General features: G+C 35.1%; 2 protein-coding genes across 3 annotated transcripts in view; one reads left to right on the top strand and one right to left on the bottom strand.

Annotated features, from left to right (window-relative positions):
- The window catches only part of LOC137005779 (gastrula zinc finger protein XlCGF57.1-like), a 576,742-nt gene that overhangs the window by 268,418 nt on the left and 288,489 nt on the right, over positions 1-19,835 (bottom strand). The gene's annotated exons all lie outside the window — the stretch shown is intronic.
- On the top strand, positions 5,529-17,919 carry LOC137007261 (gastrula zinc finger protein XlCGF8.2DB-like). Its single transcript, XM_067368555.1, has 3 exons — positions 5,529-6,458; positions 9,815-9,962; positions 16,706-17,919. The coding sequence occupies exons 2-3, from the start codon at positions 9,815-9,817 to the stop codon at positions 17,377-17,379; spliced, it is 822 nt and encodes a 273-aa protein (XP_067224656.1). The 5' UTR covers positions 5,529-6,458; the 3' UTR covers positions 17,380-17,919.

Below are 19,835 nucleotides of genomic sequence, written 5' to 3'. Positions count from 1 at the left end.
CATCACTGGCAGCTGCCAAGACACTCCCTAGCAACCAGATAGAGTATCCTAGCAACCGTTTACCAAGACCTATATCTCTGCATTAGATCATCGTATAGAGATGTGAATTGGATCTTTTTACCATAGACTATATTATTATATAGAGATGAGAGGGTCTGTATCTCTTACCATTGGAGAAAGCGTAACGGTTAACGTAATCACATGCAGCACCTCTCAGCCTATCGTGTAACAGCCTCTGCTCTTCTTCTCTGCGTACTGACAGTCTTTACCACAGCATTAACTTTAGCCGTTGTGCTTTTTTGGCTAATGGTTGCAGGCTTGTAAATAAAAGAGGAAAAGTGTTCATTGTGACATTAGACTAGGGTGACCACCTGACTATTGATCTTTTGCAGGACAGTAGATGTGAATTTGCGGGACACATGAGACAGATAAATTTACAACTATTACGCTATGTAAATATTGATTCACATTTGTTGGCAAACTTGGCATATGCGCCGATTAATGTTTCTGCCGGTGGGTGCCCACACTACCCAGCGGGCAATTGATGTCAAATAGACATCAAATTGACGTCAAACATAGACATCAAAGAATTGGTCAAAAATGCAAATCAAATTGATGTCAAAACTTGACATTAAATTGACGTCAAGTTTTGACATTCATTTGATTTGCATTTTTTAAAAACATTTAACACATTGATGTCCTATTCTAGACCACAAGAATAATGACAAAACAGTGTCAAATGCAAGACATGTTTTATTAAATCCACTGGTTTATATCAGAATTTTTTATATAAATTTAAATTAACTGATGAACAATATTGCATTTTGTGTCATCATGACAGACATATTACAGGTTTTTACAAAGCTCTCAAGACCTTTAAAAACAAAGAGCAAGTTAATTTGTAATTTGTTTTGTAGATGAACAAATTCATGAACAGAAACAGTGTAGATAAACAATAGGTGCATTCTACTTATTCAGAACAGACCTCAATGGCCGTTTTCCCCTTTTGCCGTCCCATACCCACATATCTATCAGGAGCAGATCGGAGATAGCTGCCCATGTATTTCTTTATTTCGGCCTCTGACGCAGAAGGTTTCGACTGCTGTACAGCACCTTAATGAATATAAAGCCACAATTAGCACTCATTTTAAGACATTAAAATACAGCATACATTTTTCAGCAAGCATCACTTGTACATTGTGTGCAGAATTATTAAGTAGATTTTCTGATCATATTTTTTTTCCAAGCACATTTTACCAATTCCAATCCACATCAATCTTAATAACTACTATTAATATTGTTTTTAATCATTTATAAGTGATACATAATTGTTCATGAAGGCTGGAAATGAAAAACGCCCTATATTCAGGTGTGCAGAATTATTAGGCAGGTTTTCTTTTACAGGCAAAATGAGCCAAAAAAGAGATTTAACTCAGAGTGAAAAGTCAAAAATGATTAAATACTCATGAGAAGGACGCAATACTAATGTAATACTAGAAATTGCAAAGTTAAAGCATGACCATTGGACAGTGAAATGCTCATTGGGTCAGCTGGGTCATACAAAAACAGCTGGAGAAGAAACAAGACATCTTAACTGCAAAATAATTAAGAATTAAGGTGAAGAATTAAGTGTGAAACCATCAGGAACCCTTTAGTCTCCAGCGCCACCATTTCCCAGTACTGAAACCTACCTGGAGTCTCCAGAAGTGCGAGGTGTCAGGGTTAGTGTTGTCAAAATTCCAGTAGTCGGTACCGATACCATGAAAATTTTACGGTTCTCGGCACCAATCTTTTGGCACTATTTTATATAGTCTATTTTAAAACCATTAAATACCATTTGGAGCGTGTGCGTATGTTTGTGTGTGTATATATATATAGCAGGGTATCTGCAGATATTAACAAGTTAAATTTAAGACTTAAGACCTTTTTAAACCACCTCACATGAAATTTAAGACCAAATCTGTGATGGAAACACACACACACACACACACACACACACACACACACACACACACACACACACACACACACACACACACACACACTCAGACAAACACACATAGCCTATATATACATATATATGTATATATATATATATATATATATATACACACATATATGTATATATATATATATACACATATATATACACACATATATATGTTCTGTATATTATTCTTTCTCATTTCTGCATTTCACCTCTATTCTATTATTTTTTTTTATTTTTTTATTTTTTTTAATAAACCTGACATTGAATACTACATTTTGTTGGCCCTGTGACAACTTGTTTATGTTCCTAGATTGTTCCATGTTAAAGTTTGATCAAAAGTTTATCAAGTATTCAAAAAATTCATCAAATATTTTTTGAGTCCTCTATGGCCATCTTGTTTAACTCTGCATTGAGGACACTTGGTATAGAGTTAGCAACCTACAGTAAGGTCCAACATAATTCAAAATGAGACAGATGATAATAAAAAAAGTACTGAGCATTGTGAATGTAAGAGCCTCACATTATATTAATAACAATCATTGTTGGTGTGTGAATTGCATTTCAGGGCAGTTTGTGAAGACGAGATGCTGTGACAACCTGGACAGAAGTCAGTTCCAGATCCACCTTCAACACCAGACTTCTCATATGGATTGCTGTATACTAGCATATTATTATTCGCTTCAGAATTGGGTGCATGCAGACAAATGTTTATAACATTCTTTCTTTCTGGTGTTGTGTCGAATTCTGTGACCTACCAAATCATATGACTATAGGCATTGCATTGACCTAATCTGACTAAACCTAACCCTAATCCTACCCTTTTGATAATTAACCATGGTTTTACTATAGTAAAATCTTGTTGTTGTTTTTTTTTTGTTGTTGTTGTTTTTTTGACGTATTGATTACCATTTGTATAATCACACAAATACCATAGTTAAAACTGTTTTTCTAGCAGAACCATGGTTCATTTGTGGTAACCATGGAATTACTACAATGACTATATTTTTTTGCTTTTAATCATGGTAAAACCATGATAAATTTCCATAACCTACACCTTATAACCTACTAGGGTCACATAATTTAGTGGGTTACAGAATTCGGCATTATAACTGTTTGGATCAGCAATTAAAGGGTTCGTTCAACCAAAAATGAAAATAATATCATTAATTACTCACCCTTGTTTCAGTCTACACCCGTTAGACCTTCATTGATCTTCGGAACACAAATTAAGATATTTTTGCTGAAATCTGATGGCTCAGTGAGGCCTCCATTGCCAGCAAATTAAAGGATTAGTTCACTTTTTGAATGACAATGTCCTGATAATTTACTCACCCCATGTCATCCAAGATGTTCATGTCTTTCTTTCTTTGGTCAAAGAAAGAAAATGGTATCATTTAAAGCCCTTTTAAGCTGCACTGAAACTGTAATTTTGACTTTCAACCATCTGGGATCCATTGAAGACCACTATAAGGAGAATAATCCTGGAATGTTTTCATCAAAAACCTTCATTTCTTTTCAACTGAAGAAAGAAAGACATGAACATCTTGGGGTGACTAAATTATCAGGACATTGTCATTCAGAAAGTGAACTAATCCTTTAATTTACACTTTCAGTGCCCAGAGAGGTACTAAAACGTTTAAAACAGTACAGCGGGCCTACTAATATTAGTATTGGGTCTTAATATTGTAGAACAGCACAAGGGTGAGTAATAATATTGACATTATTTTCATTTTTGGGTTTACTATGTCATTAAGACAGCTCCTAGCTGCCACCTACTGGCATAACAATGTAACCTGCAATGAAAGCGCTGAAAAATCGAGAAATCGCTAACATAGTTTCTCAAAATCAGGTATTTACTGAACAATAAACTTCTTATTTAATATATATTATTTAAGTTCCGATGCCTATATATTTGTAATTTGTGTTGAAAAAAATCCTTAAAATATAAGCATTAGTTTTACTGCAAACAAGTGATTAAAATATAATTATTATAATCGCAATAAAATAATTTGTATCTATTTAAAATGAAATACTTTACAATTTACAAATTAAATGTTTTTTTCTTCTGTAAAAACATCTGTCCTCTGAAATTTCTTGGAATTTGTTAATGACCCCATATTTAAATTCGCCAGTCATTGCATAATTTTCATGTGTTTTATTTATTTACATATTTACCTTTTTTTCCATATCATGTTACTTTTTTTACATTTTGTGAATAAATATGAGTGACAAAATTTGTGTGTAGTATAAATTATTAGGCCTACATATATGTTAATGTAGGCTTATACAATGGACAACAACCAGAGGTCTGCTCTACAGGTAAGGTAGTGCAATGTAAAAAAGTTCTGCTGAATATTCAGATTTACAGAAATGTTGTAAACTGACATAATAGCTTATGATGAATTATAAAGAAATATAAAATACACCACTTAATGTATTTATCTTACTATACATTTATGTTTTATATATTTGTTTTATATGGTTTTAGTCATTTTATCTGGAAAGATAACACTAAAAAAAACATTTTGATGGCAGCATATGAAGTACCAGTTTGGACGTGTCAAGTACGTTTTTAAAACGTTGCAAGGAGACATTCAGACGTGATAAAAACGTTATAAAGACTTTTCTGCAATGTTGTGAAAAAACGTATTTATAACGTAAAAAAAACCCCGACATCTGTCGTATTAAATACGTCCGATTAAAACGTTATCACGACCTTTTCACAACGTGAAAAAAAACGTTTTTACAACGTTATTGTGTTTGCTGGGAAGTGACCGCGCTCGTGCATCCATGAATATATTTGCTTCTTATTTATTAAATCCAGTCAATTGGTTGATGAAACATTGATTAAAATTAAGATACAATTTTTACAAAACGAAATTCACGTTAAAAAAAGGCTTTCTACAAAACAAAACGTATGAAGTGATCAAAATCATATCTGACCCACTCCATGTCTCCAGATGTAGGCTATTGCGCATCTTATGATGTATTGTTCACTTGTCTTAATAAAATAGATTAAATTAAAAAATAAATAACATTATAATAGGCATATTTAAACATAACTATAAAACTCGTAAGGCACTCGTAATTCCTCGCACATGATACGAGCCGCGACCATGCGAGCATACACGATTTCCACACGATTGAAAAAAATCGCATGCAAATACGTACGACAGCAAAAATCGCACTGTGTACGCCCGCCTTAATGCATGTTAGTGGGAACTCCATCTATAAGAGTCGAAAAACCTTGCATAGACAAATCCAAATGAAACCCTGTGGCTCGTGACGACACATTGATGTCCTAAAACATGAAACGATCGGTTTGTAAGAGAAACCGAACAGTATTTATGTAATTTTATACCTCTTAATACAGCACTCCTTTAGTGAGGTCTGATTGCGCTCTGACAGCGGAAGTGATGTCTGACACTCATTAAGCTCATTAAGATTTCTTGCACAAACCGATCGTTTCGTGTCTTATCAATGTGTCGTCACGAGCTGCAGGGTTTAATTTGGATTTGTCTATGCAAGTTTTATTTACCCTTTTATAGACGAAGTTCCCATTGACATGCATTATACGACTGACAGACAGCAAAATCTTCATTTGTGTTCTACTGAAGAAACAAAGTCACCTACATCTTGGATGCACTGGGGGTAAGCAGATAAACATCACATTTTCATTTTTGGGTGAACTATCCCTTTAAAATCAAAATATTCATGATTTTTGTCTCATCCGCCCGTGACCCACCTGCATTTAATTAACTGTTATTTTTAATTACCGCCCTGCAGATACCGTGATCCACGCATCTGTAGTACACACCTATGAAATATAGATATTTGGTGATCATTTATTTTTCTTTCTTTTTGATTTTGTCTAAACAACAAACCTGACAACCACATAAAAGCACAAAACAGAACCGACAGTCTCTTTTAAGAGCATCACAGAATTTGAATCACTACATAGGCAGCAACAAATGACCCTTGACACTGAAGACTTTATTTGCTATTGATTTAATTACAAATATGTGAAAGATTACATTTTTAATTTGACTGAACCTTTACCAATAATTTTTGGTATTGAATGAATTACATTTAATATTGATTACTTCTTTTACTTAAACTTATCCTTGAAAGATAACTTTTTACACATTTTATACCCATGTTTAAACTAAAATTTGTCCACATTTTATATATTGGTAAAACACACTGAGTTTAAATGTGTTTCAATTCGGACACATGAATGAATTCTGCTTTATGAACTCAAACAACCTTTTTAACACGTTTGTTTGTATCATATTTGTCACTGTTTTAATTTTACTACAAAGATTACCTGGTAAAATTGTTGGATTTTTATGCACTTCTGTGATTGTAGACAATGCAGCGTCTGAACAGGACTTTTATTTTGGAGTGGCGACATGACGTCATAAGACTGCGCTGAGTTCCTGCATCTGCTGTGATTCAATGAAGAAAGGTTTGTTTTAAGAATTAAAGCTGTTTTAATCAACAGAAATAGTTTTAATGGTTTGTAATAGTTTAAAAGCGATGTGAAATTAGTTTATTTACTATCTAATGTAACATTGTGATTCTTTATCTAACCGTAATGAAGGATATTTGTGTGATTTAAAGCTCATCCACTGATGAGAAACAGCAAACCTGCATCTCTTTTCTCTCTATATATCATAAATCAGTTTATCATGAACACGAGTTCAGTCTCTGGAGTAGGCATGTGACGGTATCAAATTTTAATGTTGCGATTAATTGATTAAGCTTTTATCACGGTATACGGTATTATCACGATATTAAAATAAGTTGCAAAACCATTTTTGTCAGTTTAACAGGTTTAAGAACTCTTTTTGTAATAAAAAAACAACTGACTGAAATTTTCAGACAGATTAAAATGCAAAAGAATTAGGCTATAAAGAACAACAGATAACACTTTATTTAATGCATTAACTAGAGTCCGACCGATATGGATTTTTGGGGGCCGATGCAGATATTAACTCGAAAAGAGCCGATTTATAAGCCAATATTTTGATTTTGAAAATAAACTGGATATTAGACCCATTTCCTATAAACTACACTTACACAACATTCAATAGCAAAATATCTGCCTTTTCTATGTATGTGGGCTGTATAAACCATTTTCCAGAAGGGATTATGTTAAAAAAAAGCCTTAGGTTACAGTCTCAATGACTAAACAATTCACATCAAAAGTATATATTTTTTAATGATCAAAAAACAGTCTGGTTTTAAACATTTAACAGTTTTACTTACTTCCAGTTGAAGCTGGTTTTAACAGTCTGTGTGTGTGTACTGTAAATAAATTATAATACTAAAGTTAAAGTAAAAGAGCTATACCAAACAAATTCAATATTCCACAAAACCATGTCAATGAAATTAAATGGGAAACACTGCAGATATATTTAGAATAAGTTAAACGCTAACGTTATAGTTTGACCTCTTATTAACGTTCGCGCTCTTCCACTGATAAACATGGTATTAGCTTTGTGGCTAATCTAATATAGCAATGCATTAGCGGCTGTAAGTGATGTTACAGAATATTTAGAAGTGATAATGATAGGACCGTTAGCTAGAACTACCACACTGTTTTTATATACAGTGTATGAACTAAATCTACAATCATTTCACATGACGAACGACAGATTCACCGTGGCTCGGCTGATAGCTTTCTTCTGTAGTGGATTTCTGGCACTGTTGTCAACTGGGGAGTTACAGAGCTCCCTCTGGTGGGCAAACTATGCAACACTCATAACATGAGTGAAGCATGAAACTCTGTTTCTCATGTTTCATCGGCCGTTATAAACGCTGATGCCGATTTAAATGCAATTAGCTCATATCGGCCGATGATATCGGCTGGCCGATATATCGGTCGGGCTCTAGCATTAACTAAGATTGAGCAACAGCTACATTTGATACAAGTGTTATTTTTTGTTAATGTTAGTTTAGAAACACAACTGATCATTGTTAGTTTTATCTCAGGTCCATTAAATAAGTTATTTTGATTTTAGTAATGTTATTAAACAGTAACTAAGAAATTAACATTAATTAATAATAATTAATACTTTATAAGTATTTTTATTGTCAGTTTAGTGATAATGAATTAACATGTTAACTAATGAAGCTGTATGTTTTCAAAGTTTTACTGAACAATAACAAATAATCAGAACATTTCTAATCATTAGGGCATGTTGTAGTCCAAATTTAAATATAAAAATGTTTAGGTTTGAAAATAAATATCCTTTTAAGTCTTTTTTAAGTATTCAGTATTTAGTGCTGTGATGAACAACACTGAGATTACAAAAAAATGAATGGCTGTTTGAAGCATTTTAAAAACTTCACTAGCGCAGTTACTTTGTTTGCACGGTTTCCGTGGTAACCGCTGCACGCTGCTGTTCCATCAGCGCCCTCTGCTGTCAGAGAGTGAACGCGCACTTTCATTCAGCTCGTCTCCTTCACTGGTTCCGCCATGTGCTTCTCGTGCACGTTGGGATTGTTTACATCTGAGCGCGTGTCCTTTTGATGCAGAATACAGCGGTGTTGTGCATTTTATATGATTGATGGGGAAAGTATTCTTAATTGCCTTATAAAAAATTAATAATTGGTAATAAATTATTATTTACGGTATTCTGAAGTGCCTAAGTCTCGGCACAAGTCTACTCTGGGGAGTCATGATGGAGAAACTGAACTTTTCAACTCCGAGTCAATTGAATCAAACACTTTGAACAATGATTCAGTGAATCACGACTCGTGCTGCTCAAACAGTGAACATGAACGAGAACAACAAACACTAACAAACTGACTAATCGTGTTTTCATCAAATTGTAATCTTTTAAATATAATCTATAATTCATTACATACTAAATGTAGATTATAAATGCCTAAAAATTTATAATTTAAGTTTATAGCGATAGTTTTGATTTTTTGTTTGTTTGTTTGTCTAACCAGGTCATTGAAGACCATTTACTCTGTTAATTAATGGTGTAATGGTACACAAACCCACAGTTCGGTACATAGTCACGGTTCAGTATGGTTTTCTTTACTGCAGGTGGGGAGAAAACTTAACATAAAATTGCTTCTTTCTTTTTTCTTTTTTTTTTACTAGTAGGCCTAGTTTACTGAACAAATTGTGTTTTTGTCTTTAAATACATTAAATTATAACTAAAAAATTCTTATGGATAAATTATAGGCTACCTCGGTTTTGAAGTCACGATTCAGTACGGTTTTCTGTACAGCAGGTAGCCTACATGTGATATGTGTGTTTTTTTTTTATTATTAGTTTTTGTCTTTAAATACATTAAATTAAATTATAACTAAAAGTTCATTTCTCTGGTGAACTAACAAGCTGTGGACAATGAATGGCTTTTCTGACATGACATAGTTTACTATCTGATTTATTGACGTCTTTCTGCTGTTGAAACACTGAGCGATTACATTAAATATGGCAGTTTCTGTAAGTTGTACTGTATCTTTTCTACATACCTTCAGCTGTTTTTTCATGTTTAATTCTGTAAGTAGCATTAAAGAGGAAGAGATGCTCATGCTGCCGGTTTTAACAGTGATCTGTCACATCACAAAGAGCGTCAAAACGGCATTTTCTGTTTAAATTTCATTTTGTGGACAAAATTTGAAGGATGGCACTTTGTTTCTTGTCGAAAGTAACAAAATGCAGCGCTTATTGCGATTAATAGGAGAACTTAATGTTGCAATGTAATGCTTCGAGCACCATACTGAAAGCCCTTTACAGAAACTGTTCAGTATGAATATGTGTACGTTACACCTCAACTGTTAATCATTCTCTTCTTAAAGATGGCGTTTATTAAAGGGGAGACTGAAGACATGAAGATTGGTTTTATTAAAGAAGAGACTGAAGAAATTATGATTAAAGAGGAGACTGAAGACTTGAAGATTGAAGAAACATTCAGAGTGAAACATGAAGATATTGAGGAACAAACAGGTTGGTTTTATTCTCACAGCTAAACTTTTGATCATTATTAAAATGTCCAGCTCTACAGAAATAGAGAATATACAGAAGTAGCCAAAATGAAATAATTATTTTCTGCAAAATTAAACCCAATATCTACTTATGGATAGAGAACAATGAAAGTGTTTTTTTTTCTGTTCATGATCAAAAGTGCTGTACTAACATTTAAACATACCTGAACATAAATAGCAGTAATTGAACATTAAATCAAGCAATAAATAAGTCCTGATTTAAATATTTTACATCAATAATCATTTCATGTGTGTGTCATATGGAGGAAAGTCAGCAGTGGAAGTGTGTAAAACATTTTGAAGTTGAACCGAGTGAACTGATCATATTTGATGAAACCAGTGAAAAATATTTACCTTGTCATTCGTGCTACAGGTGCAGGTTAGAAATTAATAAGCAGATTGAGGCTAGGCTTGAAATTGTATAAAATTGTCATGATTATCATTTACATGTTTTGTTAATATTCTGTAAATGATTAAAAAGTACTGATACAAACTAAAATAAGTTCAGAAAATTTTTTGTTAAACTAAGGCTACGTTTACAAGTGGGCGGCTATTTTCATAAACGGACATTTCAACCTCTCCGGTTTCAAAAATAACATCGTGCACACATGTCAGTTTTCAGAAGTGTTCATTTACACATACCTGTGTATATATGACGTCAAGAGTGTAACGAGAAGCTCAAGCCCACGTAAGCCAATCAGAATCCTAAAAAATAGCAACAAATCACTTCCTCTTGAAGTGATTCGAAATTGTTGCAAAATTGCTGATTTCCGAGCACTCATTCGTCTCTGCTCCTCGACATAATGGAGCAGCTGTATTTGCAAATGCAAACACACGAGAAGAGTTTGCACCAACATAAATGCGACTGTTACTCTGAACGCTTCCATGATCCCATGTAAACTTAGGTCGCACTTTTGACGTAGGTGCGAGCTCTGGCGCATACTGTGACGCTGGCTGCCTAAACGCCCGTTTACATAGTTCTCAGTTTACATGCAAACGAAGATTTTCAAAATCTCCACTCTGGCCGGAGTTTTTAGAAAGACTTGTTTTCAGAGGCGAATTCTCCGTTTGCGAAGGGAAATGTCTCCGTTTTTCAAAATAACCACGTACGTGTAAACGGGGCCTAAGTAAATTAGCATGGATTTTATGAGTCAATAAACATTAAAGGAGTATTTCACTGAAAAATTTAAATTCTGTCATCGTTTACTCGCCCTGATGTCGTCCCAAACCTTCGAGTTTTTCTTTTGCTGAACACAAAAGAAGATACACTATATGACCAAATGTTTTTGGGATGCCTGCCTTTATGTGCACATGAACTTTAATGACATCCCATTCTTAATCCGTAGGGTTTAATATGGAGTCTTATGATTAAAGCCTTATGAGTAATTATGATTTTATACATATATATATATATATATATATATATATATATATATAATATAAAATATAAAATATAATATAATATATAATATAATATAATATAATATATAATATAATATAATATATAATATAATATAATATAATATAATATTGACCCAAGAGGGAATTATGTTGTGAATTACAATCAATTACATATATGATTAGATTTAGTTTAATAGTTGTTTTAGAAAAACTATCCTAGTTTGTCCAGCAAACCATCAGTTTTCTCATAGACTATTATAAAATGAAATTTCACTCTCTGGCCACGAGGATAAATTCCTATTATAGCATCAAAGTGTAAAGCAGTATTGCAGAAATAAAACGTAGAAGTGACTTGGTTTTCTGAATGAGCAACAGAACAATCAAACATGAATATAATGTATTTAATATATGAAAGTCACAAGGGAGATGTTCAGGAATCTATCGAAATAGCCATAATACTTGTCCAGTGAGCTGTTGGTGTCCGCCAGGCCGGAGCCAATGTGAGATTTACAAACAAAAGTTCAATGAGTTAAGGCTTAAACACAGTTTATGGTTGGCCTGCTAATTTTTGATCTGGTGCAGACCTTACAAAACGTACTTACAGTTTGGGGCCCATAAACAGCTTCTGCTTTTAAAGTGGGAACTGCTTCATCTTTCAGTAAAAGCCTTTGTGTAAATCCAGCATCGTGTAGATTCTGGAAGCTTCTTCAGCACCGCATCCAGTGTAGAAAATATCACAGATTATAATGGGTGTTATTATCTTTTGACGCGTCGCTTGCGCCAAGTGTGCACAACTCTTCTGCTTCCATTATGCCACGCCACATGGCCTCGCCCACTTTGTTGTGTGTTCCCGGGGGCGTGTTTTGCAGGGTTTATGATGTCACCAACCCGGGAAGAAGCTCGTTGTAGTCCAAACCGGATACTGTTTATGCTCAAGCAGCAACATTACACACTAACTAAAGTTAAAAAAGTGAAATCACAATGAACCACGGTAACGCTTTAGATTACAGCCCGGAAAGTACTGCATAATTACAATTAATTTACAGCGTAACCTTCGATAATTATATTGTACCTATAAAGTTAGTACGTGTAAGTATAGGGGAACAATATGTAATATGTAAAGGAATAAAGGGGTAACAACAAGGAAAATTATTTTTACTGTATTTTATAACTAAGGGGTACTTACAGTGTTATGATAGACAACAGTCTTATGTTTGGGAGCAATTTAGCAAGAAAATGCACTGATTAAGTTGTTTCAAGGCAAGTAGAAAGATATGGAGCCCCTAAAGGGACCTTTGCAAAAAAAAAAAAATTGACAGAGTTTCGCGTGCGCACGAGAAACTTTTGTGTGCTCACGAGAAACTTTTGCGTGCTCACGAGAAACTATTGCGTGCTCACGAGAAACTTTTGCGTGCTCACGAGAAACTTTTGTGTGCTCACGAGAAACTTTTGTGTGCTCACGAGAAACTTTTGCGTGCTCACGAGAAACTATTGCGTGCTCACGAGAAACTTTTGCGTGCTCACGAGAAACTTTTGTGTGCTCACGAGAAACTATTGCGTGCTCACGAGAAACTTTTGTGTGCTCACGAGAAACTTTTGCGTGCTCACGAGAAACTTTTGCGTGCTCACGAGAAACTTTTGTGTGCTCACGAGAAACTTTTGCGTGCTCACGAGAAACTTTTGCGTGCTCACGAGAAACTTTTGTGTGCTCACGAGAAACTTTTGCGTGCTCACGAGAAACTTTTGTGTGCTCACGAGAAACTTTTGCGTGCTCACGAGAAACTATTGCGTGCTCACGAGAAACTTTTGGGTGCTCACGAGAAACTTTTGCGTGCTCACGAGAAACTATTGCGTGCTCACGAGAAACTTTTGCGTGCTCACGAGAAACTTTTGCGTGCTCACGAGAAACTTTTGCGTGCTCACGAGAAACTTTTGCGTGCTCACGAGAAACTTTTGTGTGCTCACGAGAAACTTTTGTGTGCTCACGAGAAACTTTTGTGTGCTCACGAGAAACTTTTGCGTGCTCACGAGAAACTTTTGCGTGCTCACGAGAAACTATCGCGTGCTCACGAGAAACTTTTGCGTGCTCACGAGAAACTATCGCGTGCTCACGAGAAACTTTTGCGTGCTCACGAGAAACTTTTGCGTGCTCACGAGAAACTTTTGCGTGCTCACGAGAAACTTTTGCGTGCTCACGAGAAACTTTTGCGTGCTCACGAGAAACTTTTGCGTGCTCACGAGAAACTTATGTTGTGCGCACGCGTTACAATTTCCGGTTGGTGTATACTGCCTTTGAAGAAAGCCAAAGTATGGATGCACAAGAACTAATAAAGATCATGAAAATTAAAGAGAAAATGAGAGTGGATGCACATGAACTAATACAGCTGTATATGCTCAAAATCTGGCTTTCTTAGACCAGTTCATTTAGGATGAATCCAGCTAATTATTCGTTTTAATTAAAACATGTGTCTTCCTTTATATCTAAAGTCCTTAATGTCAGTGGCTCTGCTCACAATAAGTGCTGTTAGAACTGAATAAAGAAAATAAGCATTTCTCTGCCACCTGTAAGGATGCGTTGAATCCGACAAAGTGGTTTAATAAAGGGCCGTTTGATCTTGTGAAATACGAAATCTTAATATGCCTACATTTTACAGTTCCAGTATTTTTATATGGGACAATATAAATATGGCCTACTTCCCTAACGAAATATAAAGGTTCATCATTTTTACTGTACCAATGTTTTTTCATGAACCATTAAACGTGGCATTATGACAGTGTACACTGAGCCCATTTCCCAGCGCGATTCTTGGATGCCACAGAGTTAAATACGATAAAATGGAAACAAATCCTTGAAATATGACGCACTTCCCTAACGAAAGCCGCATTTTGAGCACTTTTTACTGTATCAGCCTTATTTATTTTTTAACTTGATAAAAAGAACAATGCACACATTCATATTGCGGTTCCCCGGCCATCACAGAGAATGCTTTAAAGCAGACTTCAGGCTGTGATATAAACTGGCCCACGAAAGCCACATTTCAGCAAATAGATCGTTATTAATTTATGCACATACATACTCGCATTTTCTTTATTAATTTTAAGAAATAGATTGTTATTAATTCATCCATACTCACATTTTCTTTATAATTTTGAGCAAATCATCTTTAATTTTCATGATCTTTATTAGTTCATGTGCATCCATACTCTGGCTTTCTTCACGCGAAAGTTTCTCGTGAGCACACAATAGTTTCTCGTGCGCACGTGAAACTCTGTCTATTTTTTTTTTTTTTGCAAAGGTCCCTTTAGGGGCTCCGTAGAAAGAACTATTGCAATCTTTTTTAATAAATGGGGAAAAAATTAATAAATGGGGAAGCTTTTGTTTCTTGTAGTTACAGGGTAAATGTGACATTACGGGCCGTAAATTAAAGCAACGCTTGTTATGCTCTTGTTTCATGTAGTTACAGGGTAAGTAATTAAAAAAACGCAAACAATCTGATATCACTGGCTCCGAAACCTTTATTTGAAAAACAGCTTTATTAAAAACAGGTCTACAATACTTATTATTCATTTATTATTTTTTTAAATCAACTTTTAATTTCAAATTCTAAAATCCTGACAAAAAGTAACAAGTTTGTCCATTTTTTGTTTTTTTGGTTGTTTTTGTTTCTCGCTTGGCTTCCTCCTGCTGTTGTTTCTCAACTGATGAATCTTAAGAAGGAATCCCATTGCTGTTCTCTATTATAAGAAAATACAGAACACCCCGAAATTTTCTCATGGTTTAGGCTATTCATCTTTTCGCTTCCGACCAACTATCACCGGCGCCTACATGAGAGTTGACTTTGCGTTCGACGAAGCACATTGTAATGAGCAACGTGAAGCTTTCATGACGTTTCATAACAGAACTGTCGTCTCTGTTATTCTGTCTCGTTTTTCTCATTATCATTATCTGTTATTCTCTTTTGTTGTGAGCATTAATAAAAAATTCTCGTGATCTTCCTTGTGACTTCTCGCGTGAGTTTCTCGACACGCTTACGTCACGCTTCAAGTTACGTCAAGCATGAAATCTCAACCATCGCATACATGCGCAGGAGACAGTTGGTCGAAAGTTTAAAATTTTAAAATATTTGGTATTTTTCTGACAAATACGTATCGTTTCACTTCAGAAGACATCGATTCATCCATTGGGGTCGTATGGATTACTGTAGTTATTGCTGTATGTGCTGTTTGATGCTTCGGCTTTTAGGAACACATGAGCTTGCATTATAAAGCGTTCCCAGATGATTAATTTTTTTCTTAAAAACCTTTTTGTGTTCATCTTAAGAAGGAAAGTCGTATACATCTCAGATGGCATGAGGGTAAAAGAAGAGTAAATAGTGAGCAGATTTCCGGGTGTACACTATTTCTTTTTAATACAGAATAGCAAATGGGATTTCCTCTTAAGATTCATCAGTGGAAAGAAGAAGAGGAAGAAGAGGAGGAGGAAGCCAAGCAATAGAAACAAATGAGAAGTGTTGTAACTTTAAATCATATTTACCCTGTAACTACATGAAATAAGTGCGTAACAAGCTCCGCTTTAATTTACGACCCGTAATGTCATACTTACCCTGTAACTACTCGAAACAAGAGCGTAACAAGCTCCGCTTTAATTTAATTTACTTATCCTGTAACTACATGAAACAAAAGCATATTTCCCATTTATAAATAAAGATTGCAATAGTTCTTTCTACTTTCCTTAACTTTATCAGTGCACTTTCTCGTTAAATTGCTCCCAAATGTAAAATTGGTATCTATCGTAACACTGTAAGTATATATAACACTGTAGTTATAAAATACAGTAAAAATAATTAGATATTTTCCTTGTTGTTACCCCTTTATTCCTTTACATATTACATATTGTTCCCCTATACTTACACGTACTTACTGTATAAGTACACTATAATTATCGAAAGCTGTAAATTTGCTGTAATTATGCAGTACTTTCCGGGCTTCCCTTTAATATATTAAAAAGTCTTCTTTATTATTTCTTAACATAATCTTAAGAACATGTAAGTGTACTCAACTGTGCTATTTTGAGACACTATGAAATATGAACTTAGATGTGCTTTTAATATACTATCTCTGTATTTAGAAAATTTATTTAGATACTACTTATAGTACATTTGAGCCCATAGTGTTCAATCTACAAATGGTAACTAAATACAGAGATAGTATATCAAAAGCACATTTTAGTTCACCATGGTAAAGAGCATGTTGTTGGTTTTTATGCATTAAATGTCTAAATTGTTTTGTCTATTTTTGTCCTAGACCTAATGACACTGAAAGAGGCGAGTCATGAACTTAATGAAAGGGAGGAAGAGAAAGAACATTATGATGAACATCAGGATTTCATGACTGGAGAAAGATCGACACAGGCTAAAAAGTCTTCCTTACAAAAAAGAGCTCAAAAGACAGGAACTAAAAGTTATTTCACCTGCCAACAGTGTGGAAAGACTTTTGATCAACATAGAAACCTTCAAGTCCACATGAGAATTCACACTGGAGAAAAACCTTACACCTGCCAGCAATGTGGACAGCGTTTCAGACATAAAGATAACCTTAAAATCCACATGAGAATTCACACTGGAGAGAAACCTTTTACCTGCCAACAGTGTGGAAAGAGTTTCAGACATAAAGGGAACCTTATAACCCACATGAGAATTCACAATCAAGAGAAGGCTTACACCTGCCAACAGTGTGGAAAGAGTTTCAGACATAAAGTAAGCCTTGGAGTCCACATGAGAGTTCACACTGGAGAAAAGCCTTACACCTGCAAACAATGTGGACAGAGTTTCAGTCAAAAAGGAAGCCTTATAGGCCATATCAGAATTCATTCTGGAGAAAAGCCTTACACCTGCCATCAGTGTGGAAAGAGTTTCAGTCATAAAGGAAGCCTTATAGCCCACATGAGAGTTCACACTAGAGAAAAGCCTTACACCTGACAACAGTGTGGAAAGAGTTTCAGTGGAAAAGGAAAGCTTGAAATCCACATGAGAATTCACACTGGAGAAAAGCCTTACACCTGTACTCTGTGCGGGAATAGCTTTACACAGGAAAAAAGCCTCAGGCAACACATGAATATTCACACTGGAGAGAAGCCTTTTACATGTGATCAGTGTGGAAAGAGTTTCATAAATAAAGGCGACCTTAAGGGCCACATGAGGATTCACTCAAAAAATAACTCTTTTAGAAGTCGTAAAGTCGTGTAAAGAGTACCTGAAAACCATACTTGAGTAAAAGTACAAAAACCTTACAGCAAAAATTACAAGTCACCAATCTAATACAACTTGGGTAAAGGTCTTAACTGTACTTAAAGCTGCTGTCTAACTTTTTTGTGTTCAAAATGTACAAAAATTATATAATGAGAATGTACAACATGAATCCATTTTCCAAACTGTGTTTTGTCTCATACTGAATCATTATGGTATATTTATAAGTGTTTATATTCAGACTATTTTAGACCGGTCTAGTATAAAACCACTAGTAACTGCGGGAACTGCCATAGATATAAACGGAAAGAAGTAGCTCCGGCTACAATGTTCCTCCACAGGATGCATGCTGTTTTGTTTATTAACTGCTAGAGCGCCAAAACTGAAGGATTGCAGCTTTAAAAGATTAGTTTACTTTCAAATGAAAAATATAGCTGCAAGCAGCAATTCGGGGCCAAGCCCCAGAAGGGGCAGTAGCGCAATACGGAGCAGGAAGAGCAAAAACAGCAGAAATTGAATGTACATGCAAAACAGCTGGTTCAGAAGGACAGGTGGAAATGAAATGAAAATCAATAGAAGTTCAGAGAATGAACAGGGAATGAACTAAAAACACTTGTATCTCATTCAAGATGAATAAAGATTAGTACAATGCTTATTTGGATAAAAAAGGTATCAAAATGACTCATTACACACAATTGTATAAAGGAACCCCACACGGGATTCGAACCCACGACCTCCGAGTCCAGTGTCCATTTGTCATCTCATTGCACCACTGTGCAGGTGAATGTTGGCACACCTGCCGAAGTTCATTAGTTCATGTGAAAATGAACTCAAAATGAAGAATTTTTATAAAACTGCACTGAATGTTATATTTAATAACTACTTTAGATCATTCTGCAGCTCATCATGCTGTAGCGCAATACAGAGCAGGAAGAGGAAAAACAGCAGAAAATGAACAAACATGAAACAGCTGGTTCAGAATTACGGGCGAAAATGAACTCAGAATGTACATAAGCTTAGATGAAAATGAACACAGCATGAAACAAAAAGCATTTATTTCTAATCCAAGAGGCAGTAAAGGAATCAAAACACACTATTTCATAAAACCGCTCCACCTGGGATTCGAACCCACTATCTTGGGGTGCAGAGCTCATCAGGTAACTGGCTTTACACATTGAGCTACTTGAGGATGCACATTCAACAATCTGTGGAAGAGAACTTTTAGTGTAAGAAAGAATTTACAAAAAAGCATTACTTAGCATGCTAACCATATTAGCATGCTAAGCTAACTTAATGCTAATGAAGCTCATGGTTAACTTGATAGCTGAAGAGCCACATTAAAGAGAATGACAACTGGTTAGCATGCTAAGCAATTAGCATGCTAAGCTAACTAGCATAAGACAACAAACACAAGCAAGGTCACATTCAGAGATGAATATCTTGGGAATGGTAGCGAATATCAAAAATCCGTTCAGTCATTTCTGTGCGGCTCGGTCCAAAGATCACCTGAGCTGATTTTGGACAAAATTGGACAAAAATTGTAGGAGGAGTAGTGAAAAAATGGAATACTGTACTTTTCAAAATGGCCACTACTGTACTGGGTGGAGTCTTAATGTAAGATATTGAATGTGATCAGTATGAAGAGAGGAATCAGTTGTATTGACATTCATTTTTCTGGAACAAAGGGTTCAAAAGTTATAACCTTTACAAAAGTGAATATTTGAACTGGTGGTGGCGCTATAGACTTAGTCCTAGATACTCCAAAGTTGGTCAAATTACTTTTAATTACTATCACTACAAGCATGCCAAATTTGATAATTTTCCTTCTTATGGTTCATTGATTACCATACAGGGGGAAGAAGAATAACTACGAATTTGGACATAAAGGAATTGCATGTGATAGCTTCAGATTAGACCAGTTTTAGGCAGAATGCCTAGAACAGACACAAGTTCTGCATATTTTCCTGCCACAGTACCTCATGCGGTCTGGGCATGTGTCACACTGAGTTTCGAACCCACAATGCAGAGCATTCGGGATCCGTGGCGTAACACATTGAGCTAATCAGCCATGCAAGTTCATCAGTATGCTAAGCAGAGGTTTCAGTGTGAGAAAGAGTTCACAAAAAAAAAGCTTCATAGCATGTTAACCATATTAGTATGCAAAGTTATTTAATGCCAACTAAGTTTTG

The sequence above is a fragment of the Chanodichthys erythropterus genome, chromosome 3 (genome assembly GCF_024489055.1).
Source record: "Chanodichthys erythropterus isolate Z2021 chromosome 3, ASM2448905v1, whole genome shotgun sequence".
Taxonomy (NCBI): domain Eukaryota; kingdom Metazoa; phylum Chordata; class Actinopteri; order Cypriniformes; family Xenocyprididae; genus Chanodichthys; species Chanodichthys erythropterus.
Note: the sequence above shows the minus strand (reverse complement) of the source record. Positions and strands in the feature narration are given on the sequence as shown.

Excerpts from the sequence above, each read along its gene's own strand:
- LOC137007261 (XM_067368555.1), top strand. The coding sequence starts at position 9,815 with ATGGCGTTTATTAAAGGGGAGACTGAAGACATGAAGATTGGTTTTATT. Across the intron at positions 9,963-16,705 it reads AGATATTGAGGAACAAACAG|ACCTAATGACACTGAAAGAG; the intron begins GTTGGTTTTATT and ends TTTTTGTCCTAG.